At 37.9% G+C, this 25000-nt stretch overlaps 1 protein-coding gene across 1 annotated transcript; it reads left to right on the top strand.

Moving 5' to 3' along the window:
- Positions 1-1443: 1443 nt before the first annotated feature.
- Positions 1444-24411, top strand: LOC127642467 (focal adhesion kinase 1-like; the record flags this gene model as incomplete). The annotated part of the gene is made up of 14 exons (XM_052125087.1): positions 1444-1531; positions 4530-4609; positions 4722-4784; positions 5588-5642; positions 12356-12496; positions 12837-12914; positions 13020-13118; positions 13231-13348; positions 14612-14651; positions 15875-15933; positions 20126-20182; positions 23402-23422; positions 23942-24039; positions 24327-24411. Coding segments are annotated over 14 exons (1082 nt in total), but the record flags the coding sequence as incomplete, so codon positions are not given.
- Between the last annotated feature and the right edge of the window lie 589 nt (positions 24412-25000).

The following is a 25000-nucleotide window of genomic DNA, read 5'->3' as shown; positions in this document are numbered from 1 at the left end:
TTAACACTACAAGATTCTGACTATTCTGACCAACCTTTAGAATGCTAAATGAATCTGTAAATGCATTAACTGTGATAGGGGCCATTCATACCAAACACATCCTTGCACTAAAAAAGGTAGATGCAGCACTAAGTATAGAGCAGAACACAGATGTCTCAAGATGTGTTTTAAACAGTCTGAGAAACAAAGAAATACCCCCAAAAACGCAGTGCTCCTGCATGAGTCGCTTACAAAACAGTGAGTGAACAACCCCATAGAAAGTAATGGTGAAAGTAACGCTCAGTTATTTGAAATGAACCTAGAATACTCGAAGAACAACTGGACTTTTTAAACACTGTCACAAAATGTTTTGCTATGGTTATCTTTCTATGTGCATATTGCCTGATGGCAAATGTCTGGTGTTCTTAGCTTGCCAGATCTTATTGTCCACAAATTTCCAATGCAAAAGAGCCCAGGCCACACAGTACATGATGTCATAATTTGCTCTGTATTTTTCCACTGTTTTTTTCCTCCATGTGTTATGTTTTGTAAAACTATTTGAGACTCTGTTGTTTGTGCCTTCATCTGAGGCAAATGACAGCAGATGCCAGTTACTGTACATTATCTCCAGCCGATTTAGAGAAAGATGTTTTAAATGTGCTACGCAGGTGCTACAGCATTCTGGCTAATGCTCGGATGAAGAGACGTGTTGAACTAACTTGGTGTAAATGAGAGCAGACAGCTAGCCAGCTATGAGACAACTGGGCATTATTCTACCTCCCAGACAGACAGCTGTTGAGAGCAGGCACTGATAGTATCGTACTGTAATTGTGTTGTCTGGCAGACTTTAGAAGATTATGTCTCACTTTAATCAGACACAAATGAAAGGGAAGATCAGTGTTCTTCAGTAATCTGAGAGTCAACAAAGAGACGTAAATGCCCACAGAAAAGGTGTTATGCCTGAGGCTTTGATCCACTAAGCATCTGTTATGAGTTACGGTACATCGTAACCAGACACCACACAATAAAAATATATATTTCATGTTGATTTGAGTTTTTGTCCTAACCAGCTTCGATCGTGATGTTGTCCATTGCTTAGTTTCTATTTCTGCAGCGTTGCGCTGGGTAGCCCAGCTTGTTGGTCCAAACTCCTGCTCCTCATGACTGTACATTTGAACATCACATATCTTCAGTTTCACATTGAGTCTGGACTGATAAATTGCTTGTCTCTGGAGATGTTTTGCATTGTGCAGGATTAGGACACAAACTGACAAGATTCAGGTTGCAATTTGGTCAGGCTATTGGACTGCAGCCAGTCATTGATCACTACTGAAATGATTCCTATACATACATTTTTAGCTTTAGCAGAGAAAATTCACTACATTTTAGAGGTAACAGTATTTGGAGTGTTTGTTCTGTTATATGTTATTGTCATCTCTCTCTGTGTCTTATTTCTCCCTGCAGATATGAGCTACGGATTCGATACTTGCCCAAAGGGTTTTTAAAACAGTTTACTGAGGACCAGCCAACTCTCAACTACTTTTATCATCAGGTGATGGATAATTTCATCTGGCAGTGAAAACACTACCTCATCTCACCAGCTCACACAGAGCATAAAAAACATTATTGAGGGTGTAGTGGTTAACGTTCAGCGCTGGTCCCTGATACGATTCCTCGCCATGTTGCTAGTTCAGTCCGCACAAGAGCAAGTCATGAGCTTATCCCCAGGTTTCTCCAGGTGGATTGTCAGTATAATGTTAAAGGAATAGTTCACCCAGAAATTAGAATTCTTTCATTTACTCACACTCATGTCATCCCAGATGTGTCTTTCTTTCTTCAGCAGAACACAAACAAAGATTTTTAGAGGAATATCTCAACTCTATAGGTCCATACAATGCAAGTGAATGGTGATCAGACCTTTTAAAGCTCCAAAAATCACATAATGGAAACATTAAAGTAATCCATAAGACTCCAGTGTTTAAATCCATAAGTACAGAAGTTATATAATAGGTGTGGGTGAGAAACAAAACAATATACATGTCATACTTGTATACTCCAAATCTGTACTTTCACTTTTACATCTGAAAGTCACAGATGGTGCCAGTTTAGTTTCACTTTCACATCTGATAGTTAAAGTGGAGGTTTAGAGTAAAAAAGGACTTAAATATTGTTCTGTTTCTCACCCACACCTATTATATTACACTTGAAGATATACAGCCATGGCCAAAAGTATTGGCAGTGACATTAACTTTGTGTTTCACAAAGTTTTCTGCTTCAGTTGTTGTGGTGTTGATTCACATTGTTTCTAGAATATTGGGCAGAGTGATCAGATGCATTTAAAATTATTGCAAAATGCTTAATTGGCCCAAAAAATTTACTTTATCACAAAACCCCAAATTTCACTGTTTTTTGGCTCTGGCACAAAATGACCAGCTAACATCATTTCACTAATCATATCAGCAGCACTTGGGAAAGTGTTAACAAGTACTAGTCAGGTGAAATCACGCTATCATTCGGATTATAAGAGCAGACTGATTGCTATAAAAGGAGGGAAGAAGTGCTTCCAATCAATGTGTTCTTGTTAGCAATGATTACCTCTAAAGAAAGATATGCAGCCATCATCGCTTTGCATCAAAATGGCCTCACATGCAAGGAAATTGCTGCCAAGAATATTGTACCTGAAAGAACCATTTACCGGATCATCAAGAACTTCAAGGAGAGAGGTTCAACTGCAGTGAAGAAGGCTTCAGGACATCCCAGAGTGTCCAGGAAGCACCAGGATCGTCTCCTCCTGAGGAGTCTGCTACGGAATTGTGTCACCACCATTGCAGAGCTTGCTCAATATTGGCAGCAAGTTGGTGTGAGTCCATCTGCACGCACAGTGTGGCGAAGACTTTTGGACAATGGCCTGATGTCAAGAAGGGCAGCAAAGAAGCCACTTCTCTCCAAGAAAAACATCAAAGACAGACTGAAATTCTGCATGAAGTACAAGGATTGGACAGCAGAAGACTGATGCAAAATTATTTTCTCTGATGAATCCCCCTTCCTACTGATTGGGACATCTGGAAAATGTATAATCTGGAGAAGAAAAGATGAATGCTACCAAGAGTCCTGTGTCGTGCCAAAAATCATCCGGAGACCATCCATGTGTGGGGTTGCTTTTCATCCAAGGGAGTGGGCTCTCTCACAGTTCTGCCCAAAAACACTGCCATGAATAAAGAATGGTATCAAAACTTCCTACAATAGCACTTCTCCCAACGATCCAGGAGCAATTTGGTGATGATCCATGCATTTTCTAGCATGATGGAGCACCATGTCACAAGGCAAGAGTGATAATGAAGTGGCTCGGAGATAATTATATTTAAATTTTGGATCTGTGGCCAGGCAACTCCCCGGATCTTAATCCCATAGAGAACTTGTAGTCAATCCTCAAAAGGCGAGTGGACAAGCAGAAGCCCACAGATTGTGATCAACTCTGAGCACTAATAAGGGAAGAATGGATCGCCATCAGTCAGGATTTGGCCCAGAAGCTGATATCCAGCATGCCAGAGCGAATTTTAGAGGTTATGAAAAACAAGGGTCTACACTGTAAATATTGACTCTTTGCATAAATGAGTGTTTTTGCCAATAAAAGCCTTTAAAACTTATGGAATGCGTGTCATTGTTTTCCAGTATACCATAGAAACATGTGAAAAAATAATTTACAAATACTGAAGCAGCAAACCTTGCAAAACTCAAAATGTATGTCACTGCCAATACTTGTGGCCAAGGCTGTAGATTTAAACACTGAAGTCATATAGATTACCTTTTACGTTTCCTTTATGTGATTTTTTTTTTTTTTTTTTTGAGCTACAAAGTTCTGGTCACCATTCACTTGCACAGTATGGACCTACAGAGCAGAAATATTCTTCTAAAAATCTGCTGAAGAAAGGCATTCACATCTGGGATGGCATTAAGGTGAGTAAATTCTAAGATAGTTCACCCAAAAATTAATAAATCTTTTATATATTGTAGGCAGTATACTCATTTGTGGTTAAATTTTTTGGTGTGGTGGCTAAGGAGCCGTTCAGCGCAAAAAGCTAGATGCAACACAGCAAATTAAACAGAATGCAGTTGTCCCAAAACGTGCATTTAAAAGTTCTTTTTAACTTCTAAAAATGCAGAGCTGCTGTGTGAGATGCTGAAAAAACAATGAGATGTGAAACAGCGGTCAAAGAGATCTATCTAATGCATGTTTACATAGAAAAATTATTGAAAAACTGCTAAGACAAAAATACGTTTAAAGTGAACGGCCCCCAACAGTTCATATTAATGAATTAAGAGGAAGCTACATCCGATTTATTAACCTTCATTAATTTTTTCAATGAATAACAAATAAGCGAAAGCTTTTATTATTTATTGAATTATTATTAATTGATCATTTATTTGGCACATAAGATTAGCCTAAACTGATAAACTCTGTTTTCTGTTCCACCCTGTTCTTTTCTCTTTTAGCATTGCAGTGCTTTTTTCTGCCACGGCCTGATGTGTAATATTTCTCTTTTCCTCAGGTAAAAAGTGACTATATGATGGAGATTGCTGATCAAGTCGATCAAGACATAGCGCTTAAACTGGGCTGCCTTGAAATCAGGTATCTGACCATGATATATCAATGGTAAATGTTTTACCTTGACTTTACCTGTAACTAAAGACTGCATTCAAACATCGAGAGGCAAATCGTCCTTCTCTTTTCTGTGTTTCAGGAGGTTTTTCAGGGACATGCGTGGTAACGCCTTGGATAAGAAATCAAATTATGAACTGCTAGAGTGAGTTGCTGGAGAAGATTGCTGCCTATGTTTTGATCAGTAATTCTTAAAACCATCGTGCCCCGATTGGCTTGTGCACTACAATGTGCCAGAGCACTGTTCAGTTAAGATTTAATGCTATTAGAGTACATCAAACCATTTATAAAAACAAGCTTTTACACATAGGAGTAGCTCTTAACCATTAGATCTCTCTTCCTGTCCTTCCCATTTTTGTTTCAGTGTGTATATGGGTCAGAATAACTAGTCCATGTTGCATGGACCTCTGAAACCTGTCTGATCTATTTATAGTAGAATGTAATTGATCCTTGCATATCTCCTGCAGTGGTGCAGGGTTTCCATTGCTCAAATGCAGGTTTGCACTGGCTGAATGAGTCTGGCAGAGACCATCACTCTTCTAATGGTTCAGCCACACGCTGCTTGCTCTCTTGTTACTTGTGCTTTTAACCAGTTGTCACTGATCTAATGCTTTGCCTTGTGTGAAGACTACAGTCAATAACGCATTTACATGCACACCAATATGCTCACAGCTACCAAAAATATGATTATTAAAAAAATTAGACAACACAAGATGAGACTTAAAATCATCTCATTATTCTCTGCTTTTACCTTAAAACTTTCATGCACACAGCACTTGTGCATTTGGATAAGCTGGAAAGAACGCCAGTAAAGGTGGTTATGCAAAATTAAAGTAAACCATTTAAGGTGTTTACATGACCGTACACATTTTCAGCTTATTAAGCCTAATCAGTTTAAGAATGTGGATGTAAACATGCTTAATATCTTCTTGTGTTCTCTCCCTGCAGGAAGGACGTTGGTCTGCGGAGATTCTTTCCAAAGAGTTTATTAGACTCAGTGAAGGTAACATTCCTGATGCTGCTTCCTTCTTTTAGTGTTCTTGATTCACCCAGAGCCATTGGGTTAATTCATTGGGTTTGATTTATGATTTATTGTAGTGTTTGGGAAGCTACTTTAAACATACATAACTGGAGACGTTCCCTTTTGATTTCGGTCACTTACATCATTTTGCTGACGCTTATGGGAACGTGTACAATTGCGGTACTGTACAAAGGACATGTAACGCATAACTCTCAAGAGTGAATCTCGTTGGGGGCCTGGGTAGCACAGTGAGTAAAGACACCGACTACCAACCCTGGAGCTGAGTGACTCCAGCCTGGTATCCCAAGCAACCAAAATGGCCCAGTTGCAAGGGAGGATAGAGTCACATGGGGTAACCTCCTCGTGGATGCTATAATGTGGTACGTTCTCAGTGGGGCACATGAAGCCTACTATGTCTCCGCCTCCTCTGTCTCCACGATAACGCGCTTAACAAGCCACGTGATAAGATGCGGAGGCAACTGATATTCGTCCAGCATCCATTGAGGCAAGTCACTATGCCACCACGAGGACTTCTAGTGCACTGGGAATCGGGAATTCCAAATTGGGGAGAAAAAATTTAAAATATAATAAATAAATAAAAAAAAGAGTGGATCTTGTTGTAACTACCCCGAGTGTATAGAAGGGGCAGGACATGAAACTGTATCATACAGATACAATGCTTAGCTTATAGGAAGTGTATAAAAGGTAACAAGCACATCCGCATTGCTCAGTAGCAGGATGCTTTGCCTTTAAAACAAAGCCCCTTTAAGAGGGCTCCAAGCGGAAAACGCTAAGCGAATCTAGGAGAGCGAAGTTAATTTATCGAGTTCTCAAAGCGGACCTTAGAACATAATTAATTAATGCTGCTGCACAGACAATATCTGTGAAGCCACCGAATGCACGTAAATGTGGTTAAATCATGCAAATGTGCTGGGCGAAGCCCATCCCGCTGCCAGGCAGATTTATTGTATGGACACACCGTTTTCCCATGCCCAAGAGGCAGCCATACCTCTTGTTGAGTGGGCCTTAATGCCAATATGGCATTGGGTTCCCTGTGATTTGTACGCCTGTGTTGTAGCATTGACAATCCAATGTAACAGTCTCTGCATTCTGCTGGCATGCCTTTAGAGGGACCTCCGAAACAGACAAAAAGCCGGTCCATTTGTCTGAATTGGTTTGTGCTCGACACATAGGTGTGTAGCGCTCTGACTGGATAGAGTGTACGAAGGGAGCGTTGCTCTTCCGACTGGAAGGGAGTGGGGTAAAAGTCTTGTAAAGTGACTACCTGTGCCTTAAAGGGGTCAGAGAGCACTTTGGGAATATAACCTTTTTTCGGTATCAGTGTGGCTCTAGATTCGTTCTAACCGAATTCCAGACAGAAGCTGTGCATTGAGAATGCCTGCAGATCAATCACCCTCTTAACGGACGCCACTGTCAGAGTAAGAGAGCTGTTTTAAAGGAAAGAAAACACAGATTGGTTCAAAGGGGGCTTTAGTCAGTGCATTCAGCACCAAGGCAAGGTCCCATGTAGGGATTGTAGCTGGGCGGGGAGGATTCAATCGCCTCTTGCCTCTTCAAAAGCTGACCAGGAAACCGTGTCTACCTACTGGCATGCCTCCTACAGCTGCAAGATTTGCCAAAATAGCGGCTACATATACTTTTTGCATATTGATGCGAGTAAGACTTGCATCTTAGAAAGTCCAGTCAGTGCAAGTGTGGAAATTGTTTAGCTCTTTTAGTTTACCGAGCATGGCAGGGGAGCAGTTGTCTTCAGGAAAGGATGCGCCGTCCACTGCTGGTAAGTGCGATTCAACGATGAAATCCAGGAGTGAAGGAGATATTGACTGATGCCGCTGTGCTGCCCACTTATATAGAGAGCTGAGCACCGTGCGCTCAGTGTCATTGGCTGAGCGGGCACGAACGCTATTTGCTCAATTCAGTTGTATCTGAATTGGCGTGATCCAATAGGAGTTCAGAAATCGGAGAAAAGGAGTTTTTCCCATAAGTGTCAGCGATGTGATGTAAGTGACCGAAATCAAAAGGGAACACCTTTACTACAAACTAGAAGCGTCAAGATTGCAATTAAAGCCTGCCGCCCATCTCGTCCTGTGAAAAACCACGAAACTGTCCAGTCTCTTGAATAGCTCATTAGAGATAAATACTTGTCATGACAACAGTATATATAGGAAAAAATTGCAGTTTTTCCTGCAGAACAAAGCTTAATGAATAGTCACAGGACTTTTGGTGCTAATTTTGGATGTATTGCTCTTGTTTTTAAACACCTCTCTGGTGTATGTGATGCTGAACACTCATGGTGTTTGTTAGTTGACAATCACAGTGTCAACAGAACTGATCTATATCAGAAAATCGAACTGTTACACTCATTTTGTTTAAAATATTTACTAAAAGGGATAGTTGACCCAAAAATGACTTTCTTTCTTCTGCAGAACACAAATTAAGATTTTTAGAAGAATATCTCAGCTCTGTTGGTCCATACAATGCATGTGAATGGTGGTCAGAACTTTAAAGCTCCAAAAAGCACATAAAGGAAGCAGAAAAGTAATCCATAAGATTCCAGTGATTAAATATAATATTAATCTTTTATTTTTATTTTTATTTTTTTACAATAAATCTTCAATTTCATATCTGTAAGTCACATGTGGCACCTGTTTAGTTTAACTTGCTTATCAGAAAGTAAAAGTGGAGATTTAGACTAAAAAGACAAGGACTTAAATATTGATCTCTTATCCACAAAGCTGAGATATTTTTTCTAAATAATTATAATTTGTCTTCAGCAGAAGAAAGTTATACACATCTGGGATGGCATGAATGTGAGTAAATGATTTAATGACAATTTTTCCCTCAAATCAGATCCCTTTATTGTCACTCAACCATATACACAAGTGCAACAGCAGGTGCAAGTCTTGGGTGTGGTTCCAAGCAACATAGCAGTATGACAATTACAGTGAACTATCTACATTTTCTCTCTCTCTATCTATATATATGTATACACTCACCTAAAGGATTATTAGGAACACCATACTAATACTGTGTTTGACCCCCTTTCACCTTCTGATCTGCCTTAATTGTACGTGGCATTGATTCAACAAGGTGCTGAAAGCATTTTTTAGAAATGTTGGCCCATATTGATCTGCATCTTGCAGTTGATGGAGATTTGTGGGATGCACATCCAGGGCACGAAGCTCCCGTTCCACCACATCCCAAAGATGCTCTATTGGGTTGAGATCTGGTGACTGTGGGGGGCCATTTTAGTACAGTGAACTCATTGTCATGTTCAAGAAACCAATTTGAAATGATTCGAGCTTTGTGACATGGTGCATTATCCTGCTGGAAGTAGCCATCAGAGGATGGGTACATGGTGGCCATAAAGGGATGGACATGGTCAGAAACAATGCTCAGGTAGGCCGTGGCATTTAAACGATGCCCAATTGGCACTAAGGGGCCTAAAGTGTGCCAAGAAAACATCCCCCACACCATTACACCACCACTACCAGCCTGCACAGTGGTAATAAGGCATGATGGATCCATGTTCTCATTCTGTTTACGCCAAATTCTGACTCTACCATCTAAATGTCTCAACAGAAATCGAGACTTATCAGACCAGGCAACATTTTTCCAGTCTTCAACTGTCCAATTTTGATGAGCTCTTGCAAATTGTAGCCTCTTTTTCCTATTTGTAGTGGAGATGAGTGGTACCCAGTGGGGTCTTCTGCTGTTGTAGCCCATCCGCCTCAAGGTTGTGCGTGTTGTGGCTTCACAAATGCTTTGCTGCTTACCTCGGTTGTAACGAGTGGTTATTTCAGGCAAAGTTGCTCTTCTATCAGCTTGAATCAGTCGGCCCATTCTCTTCTGACCTCTAGCATCAACAAGGCATTTTCGCCCACAGGACTGCCGCATACTGGATGTTTTTCCCTTTTCACACCATTCTTTGTAAACCCTAGAAATGGTTGTGCGTGAAAATCCCAGTAACTGAGCAGATTGTGAAATACTCAGACCGGCCCGTCTGGCACCAACAACCATGCCACGCTCAAAATTGCTTAAATCACCTTTCTTTCCCATTCTGACATTCAGTTTGGAGTTCAGGAGATTGTCTTGACCAGGACCACACCCCTAAATGCATTGAAGCAACTGCCATGTGATTGGTTGATTAGATAATTGCATTAATGAGAAATTGAACTGTGTTCCTAATAATCCTTTAGGTGAGTGTATATTACTCCTGCTTGTAAATTGTGATGTTTACTTTTGTATTCATAGCGCAAATGTGCTAACACGTTATACGCGGACATAGTATGTATCGATTACGCACTGTTATTGTAATTTATGATGACACTGATACTACTGCAAAGATGGGTGTACGGAAACGGGCAAAAGAATGATGATGGGCACATCTTAATTGGGACAAATGTGAATGGCTTTTGGCTGCAGATGTCACATGAGTGAATGGGCACTTAAGAGTATTTGATTTTTTTAATTAAAAAAAGCATAGCATATTCTTGGAAAATGTCTTTACGTGAACAGTCTTTCAGATTTAGGTAAATATGCACCATCTCACTAAGAACTATACACACTGGTTTGTTTTTGTTGACTGATCTTGAATGGAAGTTAGTTGTCAGCTTCAAAGTAGGTGGAGTTCCAGGTCACACCCAACAATGACGTGGATCAATGGCAGTAATAAGGTGTTTAGCAGCCGGTAAGAATTTTTCCAGAAAGTTTTCCCTGGCGAGCTGTTACAAACCACCGAAATAAACTGAAAAACACATTCTTTTTGACTACCTTTTGTTCTAAATGAAGTCACACCCATTTGTTCTTCAAATTTGTAGGAAGTGTGCAGGGGCCTTTATTGGAAAAGCTACATTTTTCTGAAAACAACTGTCTACTGTCATGGAACTAAAAAATGGACTTAAGTTGGTACCATCATGACTTTTAGTTAGTTTCTCTGCAACAATAATTTATTTAGACATGAGGAAATGCTTCTGTTCAGATCAAATCAGGGTTATTACCTGCTTTGCTTTCTCAGTAGTCTGCACCCCTGAGATGTTTTGCCTCTGTTATTTTCTTTTTCTGTGAAGGCGCAGTTTGTTAGAGAGCCAGTTTCCTTTCCGTTTGAACTACCTACTCTGTTTCAGTCTGCAGGATGCTGTGGCTGTTAGTTAGAGTGGAGAGTGTCCATTCATACTTTGGGTTTATTCCATAATAATTGTAGTTTTGGAATCAGAAGCTACTTTTGTGCAGCTTATTATTTCATGTCTGCTCATTGCATCATTACTGAGTTATTCAACTGTGATTTTATGTTGTGCGTGTTCGAAAGGGAATAGCATTTGTGTATGTGTGTTCCATAGGGATTTACCTGTACTTTATTAATGGAGAGTCTCTGCATATTTTATGGATTTCATTCTCTATACTGCTCTCCCTTTTTTATATTCATTCTAGCCTAAAGGAGCCCAAAATTGTCTCATTTTCATTGGTTGCCATGGAAACCCAAGCCCATGTCAAGAGGGAAGAAAGTGTTATTTGTTTTTTTGGGGGCTTTATTTGAGATTTATTAGTTTTGCAAATATTCCAAAGCTTTTAACTAGAAGACCATGATTATTATTAGCTAACTGTCATCTCAGATTAATAAATACTTTTGATGGCATTTGCATAATTTGGCACGGCTTGTTTACATTGTTTAAACATTCATTTGATAGGTATCCGTAATCTGTTTGACATTTTAAATAAAATATTAATACTTCTAATTGAGATGAAATCCCATCCTGACTCTCATCATTTTGCTGAGAGTTTTACTGAAACATTTAGTGAACTGCTGGGCTATGCTCTTTTGATTTGTGTCCTCAAAATGACTCGCAGCTCTGGATACTGTCTCCTTCTCTCTTAAGAAATACATTTGTTAAGGAATTCATTTATAAATACACAATCATTTCAAAGGAATATTTCACCCAAAAATGAAAATTCTCTCATCATTTACTCAACCTCATACCATCCCAGATGTGCATGACTTACATCTGCTGAACACAAATTAGGATTTTTAGAAGAATATCTCAGCTCTGTATAGTTCCAGACAATTCAAGTGATCCACTTCAGTTTCACTTTCCCATTCTTCTTGTGTTTTTGGTGATTCACAGTTTTAATACATATCGGCCCATATTGGGTCATGAGGTGAATTTATGATAAAAAATTACTTACATTTTGAATTCTCACCCACACCTATCATATCATGTCTGAACACATGGATTTAACCACTGGATTCTTATGGATTACTTTATGATGCCTTTATGTGGACTTTGTTGCTTCAAAATTTTGGCACCCATTCACTTCAATTGTGAGGCCCTAAAGAGCTGAAATATTCTTTAAAAAAATCTTAATATGTGTTGTGCAGAAGAAAGTATGTCATACACATCTGGGTTTCCAGGAGTGTCCGTAAATCATGAGAGAATTTTAATTTTTGAATGAACTATCCATTTAAGGTTTAACAATAAACAATGTTCTGGACAACAAGATCGGATGTCTTCTCTCAGTGTCCTTGAGAAATAATGATTGTTTTGTCTAATACTCAAAAGTGAAGTGTGTAATGTTTGTGCTACTAGAGGTACTTCATCTTTAAGGGATTGTTTAATAGCCCTTTAACTAAGAAATAACTACTAATTTGTGTCATCATGATGTGCTTTATCTTTCAGGCTAAATCCTTGCGGAAATTGATCCAGCAGACGTTTAAACAATTTGCCAATCTGAACGATGAACAGTGCATTCTGAATTTCTTTGAGATCCTATGGCCCATATACAGATTTGATAAGGAGTGTTTTAAATGCGCTCTTGGGGTAAGTTGAGTTTAGATGTGGCTTTATATTCTGGATGTACTTTATGCTAATGAATTTAATTAATTACCAATTATTTACATGTAGTGCCTCTCCTGATTTCTGCCTTAATGGTGATGGTTTAGTTTTATAACCGGTCTGCAGTGCCGTCTGTTGGCCAAAAGATGATTGTTCATTCATATATAGTAAATCAGTCTCTCTCAGGATAGATCTTTTTTTTTAATGGTTTTTTTCCCCCTGCAACACTCATAAATAGATGGGAAAATCAAGTTGCTACTGTGTATTTATCAGATTGGTGAGGTAAATGTGAACTTAAATTACTGTCCTTTGTTGTGTTTGATAGTCAAGCTGGGTTATTGCAGTGGAGTTGGCCATCGGACCAGAGGAGGGAATCAGTTACTTGACAGACAAAGGCTCAAATGTAAGTTCTGTCTAATGCCATGAATGAATAGATCGATTAAAGGAGGAATGGATTGATAAACTATTGGACATTTTATCTAATGTCACTCTGTCTCTATCTGGTCAGCCAACACACCTGGCCAACTTCACACAGGTGCAGAATATCCAGTTTGAGGAGCGAGAGAGGAAGGGAATGCTACAGTTAGATGTGGCTGGAGCACCCGAGGTAACACACATACTGTATACACATGCGATGTTTAGATTTCGTTGTGTTTCGTCTATTGCGTACATGGATATAGTATAGTTTGAGACCTTATTTGTGCTTGTGCATTTCTCAGCCTTTGACAGTAACAACCACAACTCTGAACACAGCGGAGAACATGGCCGATCTAATTGACGGCTACTGCAGACTTGTGAGCGGAAATTCCTCATCATTTATCGTCCGTGTACAGAAAGGTGAGAACACACACAGTCCAAACTTTCTCATAGAATGAACGTTACTCTATATACATTTTTGCTAACTGACTTGTACGTGCCGCTTTCTACATTTCGCTGCAGTTTCCTTGTGAAATGAACACGAGAGGCGCTACAACATATGTGTGGTTTAATCATTGTCACACAAATCACAAGTACAATAGCTAATTTTGATTTTATATAAAACTTTGGGCTCGACAACTGCGGTTCGAGTCCAGCCAAAGACACACATAAGTGAAACTGTCATAGAAGGAACACAAAATGACATGGATGCTTCAGTTAATGTGTGTTTTCTTGTATTATTATTTCGAATTTGCAGTTTAAAAACACTATTGGTTAGGTTTAGGTGTTGGGTAAGGATGTCTGTTTTGTAAAACTAATTTATCTTTCCAGACACTATTGGTTAGGTTTAGGGTAAAGTTTTATGTTAGGGATGTACATTTTATTTGTTAAAACCTAAAAAATTCACCTTAAAAACTTTGTCTGAATACAACCTCTTTTCGCTCTATTTTTGCACCCCCTGCTGGACATTTCATTTTAAATCAGCAGCCAAATGTGTAATGAAGCATGCAATTTCAGCTTTGCAATGTTTACATTAATTTCATGAGAGCAGGCTGCACAGTCACAAAAAAAAAATCAGAAATCTCAGATTAATTCTTAAAGGTATAGTTCACTAAAAAATTATAATTCTGTCATTATTTAGTGACCCTTATGTCATTCCAAACCTGTATGACTTTCTGTGGAACACAAAATGTGAATTTTTGGAGAATATTATTGCCACTGTTTTCCATATAATGACAGTGAAAGTGAACTTGGGTTGTTAAGCTTGTCATAGGGGATAGGCACGAAATGAGGCTGACTAAATTAAGATGCAATTTTCATTTTTCAGTAAACTGTTCCTTTAAGATACTTTCATGATGACAGCGATTAAATCACTGGAGGTTGCCAAGTTGCTGTTCTGTTCTACTCGACTATAGTATGTAACTGGTATTAGGATGCAGATCTTGTCTGCTCTTCTATTGGCAATGCCTGGTTTTGTTGCATTGTCAATGGTTGCTGTTGCTCATATCACCTCAAAACGACAACTCTCATTGCAAATGATTGACTTTGTTGCCACAAATTGATTTCAGTGTGAACGCACCTTGAGTTATCATCTTCCTCTTTAAAATGTTATATCTTTACTCAGGTTTGTTATAGGCCCAGCAGATTTGAAATACACATTTTATTCATTTTTTGTGTTAACAGAAGGAGAGAGAGCTCTTCCATCAATCCCAAAGGCTCCAAAGTAAGTCACAAATTTGAAGGATGTTTTTTTGAAAATACAGTGGGGTCCAGAAGTGTGAGACCTCTAGTGAAAATGCTTCTACTTTGCATTTTCTAATACAGATGTTTTCATTGAAAATTATATCAAAATTTTGCTTTAATGGTAGTATGCACTTGAGCTGGCATGGACTTGCTTTAATGGTAGTATGCACTTGAGCTGGCATGGACTTGCTTTAATGGTAGTATGCACTTGAGCTGGCATGGACTTGCTTTAATTGTAGTATGCACTTAAGCTGGCATAGACTTGCTTTAATGGTAGTATGCACTTGAGCTGGCATGGACTTGCTTTAATGGTAGTATGCACTTGAGCTGGCATGGACTTGCTTTATTGGTAGTATGCACTTGAGCTGGCATAGACTTGCTTTAATTGTAGTATGCACTTAAGCTGGCATAGACTTGCTTTAATGGTAGTATGCACTTGAGCTGGCATGGACTTGCTTTAATGGTAGTATGCACTTGAGCTGGCATAGACTTGCTTTAATGGTAGTATGCACTTGAGCTGGCATGGACTTGCTTTATTGGTAGTATGCACTTGAGCTGGCATGGACATTTCAAGTCTGTGCAAAACCTGATAATCCATGTTATCCCTGCATGATTAGAGATTGTTTCAGAGAGCATTTTGTGTGCTTCAACGAAAGCACTGAAATCTGACCTTTTATAGAAATCTGCCCTACAAATAGCGCACTCTTAAATATTTCTTACTGATTTTACATCATAAGATGTAAAATTACTTTCTTGGTTTTTTAACTTTATTTCAAATTTTAAATTCAATTTTAAATCCTAGATTTTAAATCTGGTCTCAGACTTGATAAAGAAAAATGCCATTTTAAATGATCGTTTCCTCTGTCAGTCCTGATTATCTTCACAGTTTTTGATAATTTTCCAATAGGGCAGCTTGGTTCCTCTTTAACACCCTGTCCATGCTTCCTTGGCCTCTTTGGTACAGACATGTGGAATCTCTCAGTGTGCCTCTAAACTAATCTGACCCTCAGCCCGTCTCCCATTAAAAATGATCACGTTAGTGCCCATCTGTTATGTCATCCCCCCTGCACACATTAATGGGTAAACCAGCTCAATGGGCTCAGCATGGATCAGTGTATTCTGTCTGTGGTGGAGAAGGTCACACTCTGATAAAGTTTAAATGAAAATGTACACTATTCATCTTCTTCAACCTCTGTCACACAGATCAGCAAACCATGAGAAACGGTTACAAGGAGTTCGAACCAAAGCCATCTCTGTTTCAGGTAAGACTGCACTCGTTCAAGAGCACAATCAAGTTTGTCATCTGACATCCCAAGCTGTGGAATTAATAATGTTTCATTTAGCTTTTTTAGAATCTGTTACTGGGTGAGATACGGTCATGATTATTAAGTTTGTGATAATCTGCATTGGTGTTCATATGCTTAAAGGGATTGTTCACCACAATTTTTTAGAATCATGTTGTTCCATATCTGTATGACTCTTTATTCTGTGGAACACAAAAGAAAATTTTAAGCACAATGTTTGCCTCAGTCACCATTCACTTTGATTGTATCTTTTTTTCCTATACTATGATGATGAAAGGTGACTGAGGCTGTCTGTTCCTAACATTCTGTCTAACTTGTTTTATGATCCATGGAAGACATTAAGTCATAGTCTTTTGTGAGTAAATAATCACAGAATTTCATTTTTGAGTGAACTATCCCTATAAAAACCCACTTGTTCTTGTAGCTCAAATGGTACAGTAATGCCAAGGTCATAGGTTTAATTTCCAGCGAATGCAGATACTGATAAAAATTACATCTTTGTGCAGTGGTTTCTTTATTCACAGATCTATTAAGGTCATTTATCCAGGCATTTTAACCCTTGTCATGGACTTGGTATTTATCATTTAAGAAAGGCCACTTATGTGTCATTTACTCCATAACTAATTCAATTCAGAGAAACTGAACCTTTATTTCCCTGATGTATTCTGTAAAATCTGTTGATATCTCAGTAATTCTGAACAGTTTGTTTTCACACTTCGATTTGTTTTCGGTTCGATTGCTTGGTCAGAACCTAGAATTTAGTTCTACCCCCCTTCCTCCACAGGTCAGATTTCATATTATACATTTGGATCCGAACAATTAGTACCAAAACTTCACCAAACCCTCCAACAATCTAAAGGGCCATTCACACAGAACCCATTTTTCTGTCTGTGTTGGAAGGACATCTTTGACCGTTGCATTGTGTCTTGCTGTTTTTTCAGTATCTTGCACAGAAGCACCATGTTTTAAGACGCCATGTCAAGTTAAAGGAATATTCCGGGTTCAATACAAGTTAAGCTCAATCAACAGCATTTGCGGCATAATATTGATTATCACAAAAATACATTTAGACTTGTCCCTCCTACAATTTGGTTTACATTGAGGCACTTACAATGGAAGTGAATGGGGCTGTAAAGTTGTTTAAATCATAATTTTTACAGTCAATTTAGAGTTTTAGGTTTTGTTGATTACATCAATTACATCATCAAATTGGCTATAACTTTACACATAAAAGGTTAGTAATTGATTTTATCACACTAAAATCATGTTACCATGGATATTGTTTGTTACTTTTGAAAAAGTGTATATTTCAACTTTTTTTTTTAAATGGCCCCCATTTACTTTCATTGTGCCTCACTGTAACCCAGTTTTTTGTTTTTTAAAAGAAAAGGAGGGGCAATTCTAAATATTTTTTTGTGGTAATCAATATTATGCCACAAATACTGTTGATCGAGCTTAACTTTCAGATGTTTACATACACTTAGGTTGAAGTCATTCAAACTCATTGTTTAAATCACTCCACAGATTTCATATTAGCAAACTAGTTTTGCCAAGTCGTTTAGGATATCTACTATGTGCATGACATGAGTCATTTTTCCTACAATTGTTTACAAACAGATTGTTTCACTTTTAATCGACTATATCACAATTCCAGTGGGTCAGACGCTTTACATACACTAAGATAAATGTGCCTTTAAGCAGCTTGGAAAATCCCAGAAAATTATGTCTAGCTTTTAGGTAGTTCGCTTCTGATTGGCTAATTGGCTACTTCGAGTCAATTGGAGGTGTACCTGTGGTTGTATTTTAAGGCCTATCTTCAAACACAGTGCCTCTTTGCTTGACATCATGGGAAAATCAAAAGAAATCAGCCAAGACCTCAGAAAAAAATAGTGTATCTCCACAAGTCTGGTTCATCCTTAGGAGCAATTTCCAAATGCCTGAAGATACCATGTTCATCTGTACAAACAATAGGACTCAAGTATAAACACCATGGGATCACTCATTCATCATACCGCTCAGGAAGGAGACACATTCTGTCTCCTTGAGATGAACGTATATTGGGGCGAAAAGTGCAAATCAATACTAAAACAACAGCAAAGGACCTTGTGAAGATGCTGGAGGAAACAGGTAGACAAGTATCTATATCCACAGTTAATCGAGTCCTATATCGATATAACTTGAAAGGCTGCTCAGCGAGGAAGAAGCCACTGCTCCAAAACTGGATTAAAAAAGCCAGACTACATTTTCCAAGTGCAAATGGGGACAAAGTTCTTACTTTTTGGAGAAATATCCTCAGGTCTGATTAAATAAAAATGTAACTGTTTGTCCGTAATGAGTATCATTATTTTTGGTGGAAAAAGGTTGAGGCTTGCAAGCTGAAGAACAACCTTCTTAACCTTGAAGCATGGGGTGGCAGCATCATGTTCTTGGGGTATTTGCTGCAGGAGGGACTGGTGCACTTCACAAAATAGATGGCATCATGAGGAAGGAAAATTATGTGGATATATTAAAGCAATATCTCAAGAAATCAGCATAACAAATTTGTGTGCAGAACTGAAAAAAAACATGTGCAAGCAAGTAGGCCTACAAACCTGACACTGTTACACCAGTTCTGTCTGGAGGAATTCCAGCAACTTATTGTGAGAAGCTTGTGGAAGACTACCCAAAACATTTGACCCAAGTTAAACAATTTAAAGGCAATGCTATCAAATACTAACAAAGTGTTTGTCAAATTCTGACCCACTGGGAATGTCATGAAATAAATAAATAAATAAATAATTATCTCTGCTATTATTCAGCCATTTTATATTCTTAAAATAAAGTAGTGATCCTAACTGACCTAATGACAAGGACATTTTCTATGATTAAATGTCAGGACTTGTGAAAAACTGAGTTTAAATGTATGTGGCTAAGGTGTATGTAAACTTATGACTTCAGCTGTATATTGAACCTGGAATATTCCTTTAAAAGAACTTCAAATTTTAAAATCACATCTCAAAACACCTGCATACTGTTCTATTTGTTGCCCATCAGCTCTGTGGAAATTGACTGTAGCGTGTGTGTCTGTGTGTCTGTGTGTGTGTGTGTGTGTGTGTGTGTGTGTGTGTGTGTGTGTGTGTGTTAATGAGAGAGCTTGTGCATGATTATTCAATTTAATTTAAAGAATGGTTTGGGGCTTTATTTTAGTTAATTGTTTAACCGCCATAAAATCTTCTTTCCTGCTGCATACATCTCCCCATTAGCACTGACTTTCATCTGTTGTGATAAAGAATTTAATCGAATGCTTTCCTCTCTCTCTCATTTTCTCTAATAATTTGCATGCTGGCTGGATCCATAGATGATATTGGTGATGGTAAAGTTCAATTTTAATATATCATTTTTACTGAGTTCGATCAAACTGCCAAACCTTTGCTATGGAACACATTGGTTTATGTCAAAGTGAGCTGACATTTTCCTTCTAGAAGCTCTTGGTGTATATGTGGCCTCCTTCAGCTACAGCTTACGATGGAATATGATGTTGTTTTGATCTGGTAATACTAGTCGGCACCTTCTATGCTGGCAATGTAATCTGTGGAAAACAGCCATCCTTTCACTGAAAGGGGAAAATCTTTGCTTACAGTACTCGACTATTGAGAATTCTGTGGTAGTCAATATAAGCTGTCAAAATCTGTTGACTTCCACCTAATGCCTCAGCAATACAGCGCAGAGATTATTTGACTTACAATTTTTTCCTTCAAATCAGACAGGATAGATACAATAGCTGCCGAGTTACCCATGACTTGATCTGTTTTTCCCATTGACACCAATGCTTTGGAAAAAAGTTCCCCCTCTCTGTCAGATGTACTCTCTCTTTAAGCACACTCGCAGATATCACAGCTGTGTGGATGTGATCTAAGCCAACACAAGTGCCAGGACACACACAAATGGCTTGAGCAGAACACATAGACCCTGAAACACTTTTAAACTTAGCACTGTCGTGTTTACGGGAAAGAGAAGGTGTGCGTCACTGCCAAAAGCGTGTGTATGTTTTACCAGAGCTGAGAAGATATGTGTGTGAGAGGGTTGCTGGTTTTGGAATGTTTTTTTAAAGCTGGTTCTAAGAAGGTCCTGGTGTATTTGGACTTACATGAAACTGGTTTTCCCTTTTCAGAAACAGACGACTACGCAGAGATCATAGACGAAGAGGACACATACACCATGCCTTCCAGTAAGTATCTGTCTCATGCTGATCTTATACCAGTATTATCTGATGAAGGACTCTTTAGGTTGATGGTTATATTATAATAAATTTTCACTCTAAAACTAAAATAACCAACTAAAATGAGATCAATTGTAGATTTTGATTTATGGTGCCTAGTCATGAAATCTGGTGTTGTATGCTGTGTGAGAATATTGCAATGGAAGACTGATGAACTAGAAGCAGATTAGGGATGTATCACGGTGGCTGACTAGTCGTCCAATAACTGATTAGTCGACTAGTTTATCTGATATTTTTTGGTACATTTTATTTTTATTTTTTCACTTCAAAATCAAATCAATCAAATCAAATCAAATCAAATCAAATCACTTTATTGTCACACTACCATGTACACAAGTGCAACAGTAGGTGAAATTCTTGTGTGCAGTTCCGAGCAACATAGCAGTCATCACAGTGACGAGACATATACCAATTACAGTAAACAACATACTTACACAACACAATTTACATATCAAATGTACACATACTTGCACAACACAATAATTATATACAATGTACAGTAGACAATATGCACAATATAGAATACACAATATACAATAAGTAAGAATATATGAAATATATGCTGTGCTTTAGTTGTTAGTCAGTTTGGATGGTAAGACCTTCAGACAGGGAAAGATAGTTTTTTTTTTTTTTTGCATCCTTCCACAAACCTTTTGTTTTTTAATACACACTCAAATTAAAAATAGTTTAACTTTTAAAAACTCTGAGACGCCTGCATTCTGCTCCATTGTGTTGCACTCAGTTTTTGAGAATGCATTCTTATATTGGATGCTATCTGTATTATCTCAAATGATTTCTTGTCTACGGCTCTGGAGGGAGTCTAGACTGGCACACTATCATTTATTTTACTGTGAAACACAGCATACACTTGTTCTTCTACTTTTGGCAAGTGGATTGACTGCTGTGCTCCATAATAAACACAATATATCCCTCTACATGTTTTTCCAATGTAGTTCCTATTATCTACCTGACTTTTAAATGCACTGTTTGGCATCATAGGTGCAGAAGTTCTTGGGACATTTTAAGCTGGCTTTAGTCGATGTCGCTTTCTGCTTAGCTGTTTGTTTAGGTCTGAAAACTGAACTATAGAATAACCTGACGTTCTGTCTCGTCTCTTTTCCTTTATGTACGTTTACGTCTCAGTCAAACGCCATTTGCTCAGTGTGGGCTTGAATTGAGGAAGTTGAATTATAATAATCAAAATAATTCCACAAATGGATTCTGTTTATATGCCTATGGGATACATTTGAAAGGCATATGCATTCTGAGGTGTACTGCAAACATTGAATGGACACAACATTGAACGTTCACTTTACAAATTGAACAAACCTTTGGCTTTTTTATTTTTAAGATTTTTACCTCTGTGGTAAATTATTGGAACGAGGATGGGGTATGTCACAGTCAGTACTGAAACATGCGTTACCCAAACGAGCATGTGTGTTATTATTGCTGCAGCGTGTTTCTGAGAACATACACTTATTTCAACTAAAATGAATAATACAAAAATAAAAACATTTATCTGATCAAATGTTTTTGACCTGAAATTCCATGTTATTGAAGGTAAATACATTTTAGCAAATCAGTTGTAGAATTTATTACTGAAACAATTTCACAAAGAGGTGAAAGGAGGAAGCGGGAGAGGGTGAATCCAACTCAAAACTAGGGATGGGCATTCATCAATAATTTGGTATTCAAATATTTAAGCTCATAAAAAAATTGTATTCAAATATTTTATTATTTAAATGAAGGTAATTAATGAGAAAGATATGTTGTAAAATAATTGTTTTAGTCATAAAGGTTGCATCACCATTAAAAAAACAAGCTTCTAATTATATTCAAAACAAGCTTATATCATGTCCTGTGGTATTTCTATTTTAATATTTAAACAAGCAATCCGGGAAAACAAAAAAAGAATAGAATGAAAGCTCATGCAAAGTGAAGAAAAAGAAACCACTAATGAAGTAGACTGACGCAATTAACATACAGGATGAATACAAACACATTGCATATAATAGTTATCATGTTTATATTGTATCTCATGTCATGTTTTTGTTGAGAAAAACAAGCATATCCACGTGCTCAGTAAACTATACTTATTTATACACACCAGTTTAAATGATGGAATGTCCCTTACCTAAACTAGCATAGTCTATCTCGGATGCCATGTTTGTTGTTTACAGAAGCAGGGGATTATGTTGCAACGGGGACGCTGCTTTCTGACAAGCTGCACATATTTGAGAGTAAAATGTACTCTGCTTATCCAGTAGATTTAAACAGGAACCCAGCTTTCTCTGAGTAAGCCACATTCTCACAATAACCCGCTTTTTTGTGTCCATCTGAACATACTGACAGAACCGTTTGCTCAACAAAGGTGATCAACTTGTGTCCACCCTCAACAGCGCCACCCAGTGTATTCTGTTATAACTGCCAGTTTTAGTTTGTGTTCAGGATTTAACATGCATCTCACTGTATATGGCCAGCAAAGCAAAACTTATATGACACCATATATATATTATAAATATTCAAATATTTGACTACTCATGCACATCCCTACTCAAAACCAAGTTTTTCAGTGGCAACAATTCAACACAGTCTCTGTGTGGGTTGCTCTCTCTTCCCTCACTGGTGTCTGGCTCACCCTTGAATCTGTCTCCAACTCTCACTGCAATGACAAACATTTCTTCGAGACAATCATTGACAGGTGATGATCCTTACCGTTCTCATCTCCAGATCTCGCTGTCCATTCACAAACCGGCGCTCAACCACGCCCCCACCTCCACTATTACATTTGACATTAATATACAGTAGATTTAATATAAATGAAATATTACATTTGTATTAAATTTCATATGCATTTAACAAAACAAGCAGTTGTTTACTCATTTTATTGCAACTAAGGATTTTTAATTTACCTTCTAAATGTAACTCTACAGCCAGTATTGCTTTCTAAAGTCATGTTGTTACCCACAACTGTGAAATTAGCATGTGTGAAAATCATCTGACCTTGATAAGAGGATTTCGTATTTGGTTTGTGTGAAAATTTCACAAATTTTATTCATTCAAATCTCCATTATAAATGGAACTAAACTAACTGTCCATTAATGTTGACCATAATGTTATCCAGTTTTATATTTGCCATTTTGTTTTCTCTTGTCATTGGCACAACAGAATATTATGGACTAGATGAAGGTAAAACCTGCTGTTTTCTTTCCCTTCCCTCCTTTTGCTAAAAACTTCCTGGGTGACTATGGAGCCTGTGTGTTTGTGTGCTTTTGCTTTGCCTGTCTGTGTTTTATGTGGTAGAATCTTTATATCTTTATTGTTTTATTGACTATAGATCAGAAATCTTCTTTTTGTTTACACTCATAAATGCATCGCTATAGCTGACACCTTCAAGTTTTACATAAGGTGCTCGTAACTAGCTGTGACTCTTTTACATATAGCTCTTCAGAGGCTTGTTCAATGATTATTGATATGGATTTCTGAGCTAATGAACCTTTTGTTCTGAGTTGTGAATGCAGTTTTTGATTGATTGTCAGGATTGGTATGTCAAGTATGGGATTGATTCTGTATTAAACAGAAAGTCACAGATACATATGGACTGAAGAATTGCATGGTGTTTTCTTTTTTCTGATTACATGTTGAAAAGTGCTCTGTGATAAGTTAATTTTACTAGTGCTTTGACTGTTGGCCCTCTTTGTCTTTCAGCCAGGGACTATGAGATCCAAAGAGACAGAATTGAGCTGGGCCGCTGTATAGGAGAGGGCCAGTTTGGAGACGTACACCAAGGGATTTACATATGTCCGGTATATACCATAGACCATGCTCAGCACAACATATGAATATAATAGGACCTTACATGTAAATATATGATCAGTGAATTCTGTAATGTTGTATAAGCTGTACAGCAATTTTGTTTTCTAAGAATGTGAACAGCACGCTCAAGTATTAGTGTTTGATATTTGCAGTTACAGTATGACTAACGCCTTGTGACAAGCTGAATTTTCGAATAACTTTGCATCTAAAAAATAATGTTTTATTAAACTAAAGGCTTTGTTAAACCAGGTTATTTAAGGCTTTTTTTTTACATTAGGAGAACCCAGCTCTTTCTGTGGCAATAAAGACGTGTAAGAACTGCACATCGGACGGTGTTCGAGAGAAATTCCTCCAGGAAGCCTGTGAGTGCCAAATCAGTGATACACAGCAGCCCTTAGTCAGGCTGCACTCTTTTCATGCAGGATTACTAGATCATCTCTGTTCACTGGCAGAGTATTACTTCTTCCTTTCTGTTTTTTTCTCCCTCATTAAAATCTTGGTGAAATGTACATTTCAGTCAGTTAAACTTTGATAAGGTAACTCTGCTGCATGTTCTCTACAACATGTCCAACATGCCATCATTGTAATTGAGAGGAATGTGTTTTGGTTAGTTGGTGATGCTATAATTCCAAACATTTTCAGGATGTGGAGTTTGTAAAAGAACAAATGTTGGCTTTTCTCAGTAGTTTCTTCTGTAAAGCCAAACAGGTGGTGCTTTAACTAATGTGTGTGTATTAGCTTCTAGGTTAGATTTGGTGATTTCTGTGTCTAGTATTTGTTTTGTGTAACCGTGAGGGAAAGGTCAAAGGTTAACAAACTGCCAATGAAATTTCTACCCCAGGTATCATTTATTAAGATAATTATTTATTAATATATAACATGATTTAAATTTATAAATTAGTTACATGGTGTCCCGATTAATTAATCACAATTAATCACATATAAAAATAT

Source organism: Xyrauchen texanus, unplaced genomic scaffold, assembly GCF_025860055.1.
Source record: "Xyrauchen texanus isolate HMW12.3.18 unplaced genomic scaffold, RBS_HiC_50CHRs HiC_scaffold_634, whole genome shotgun sequence".
NCBI lineage: Eukaryota > Metazoa > Chordata > Actinopteri > Cypriniformes > Catostomidae > Xyrauchen > Xyrauchen texanus.
This window is presented reverse-complemented; position numbering and strand designations above follow the sequence as displayed.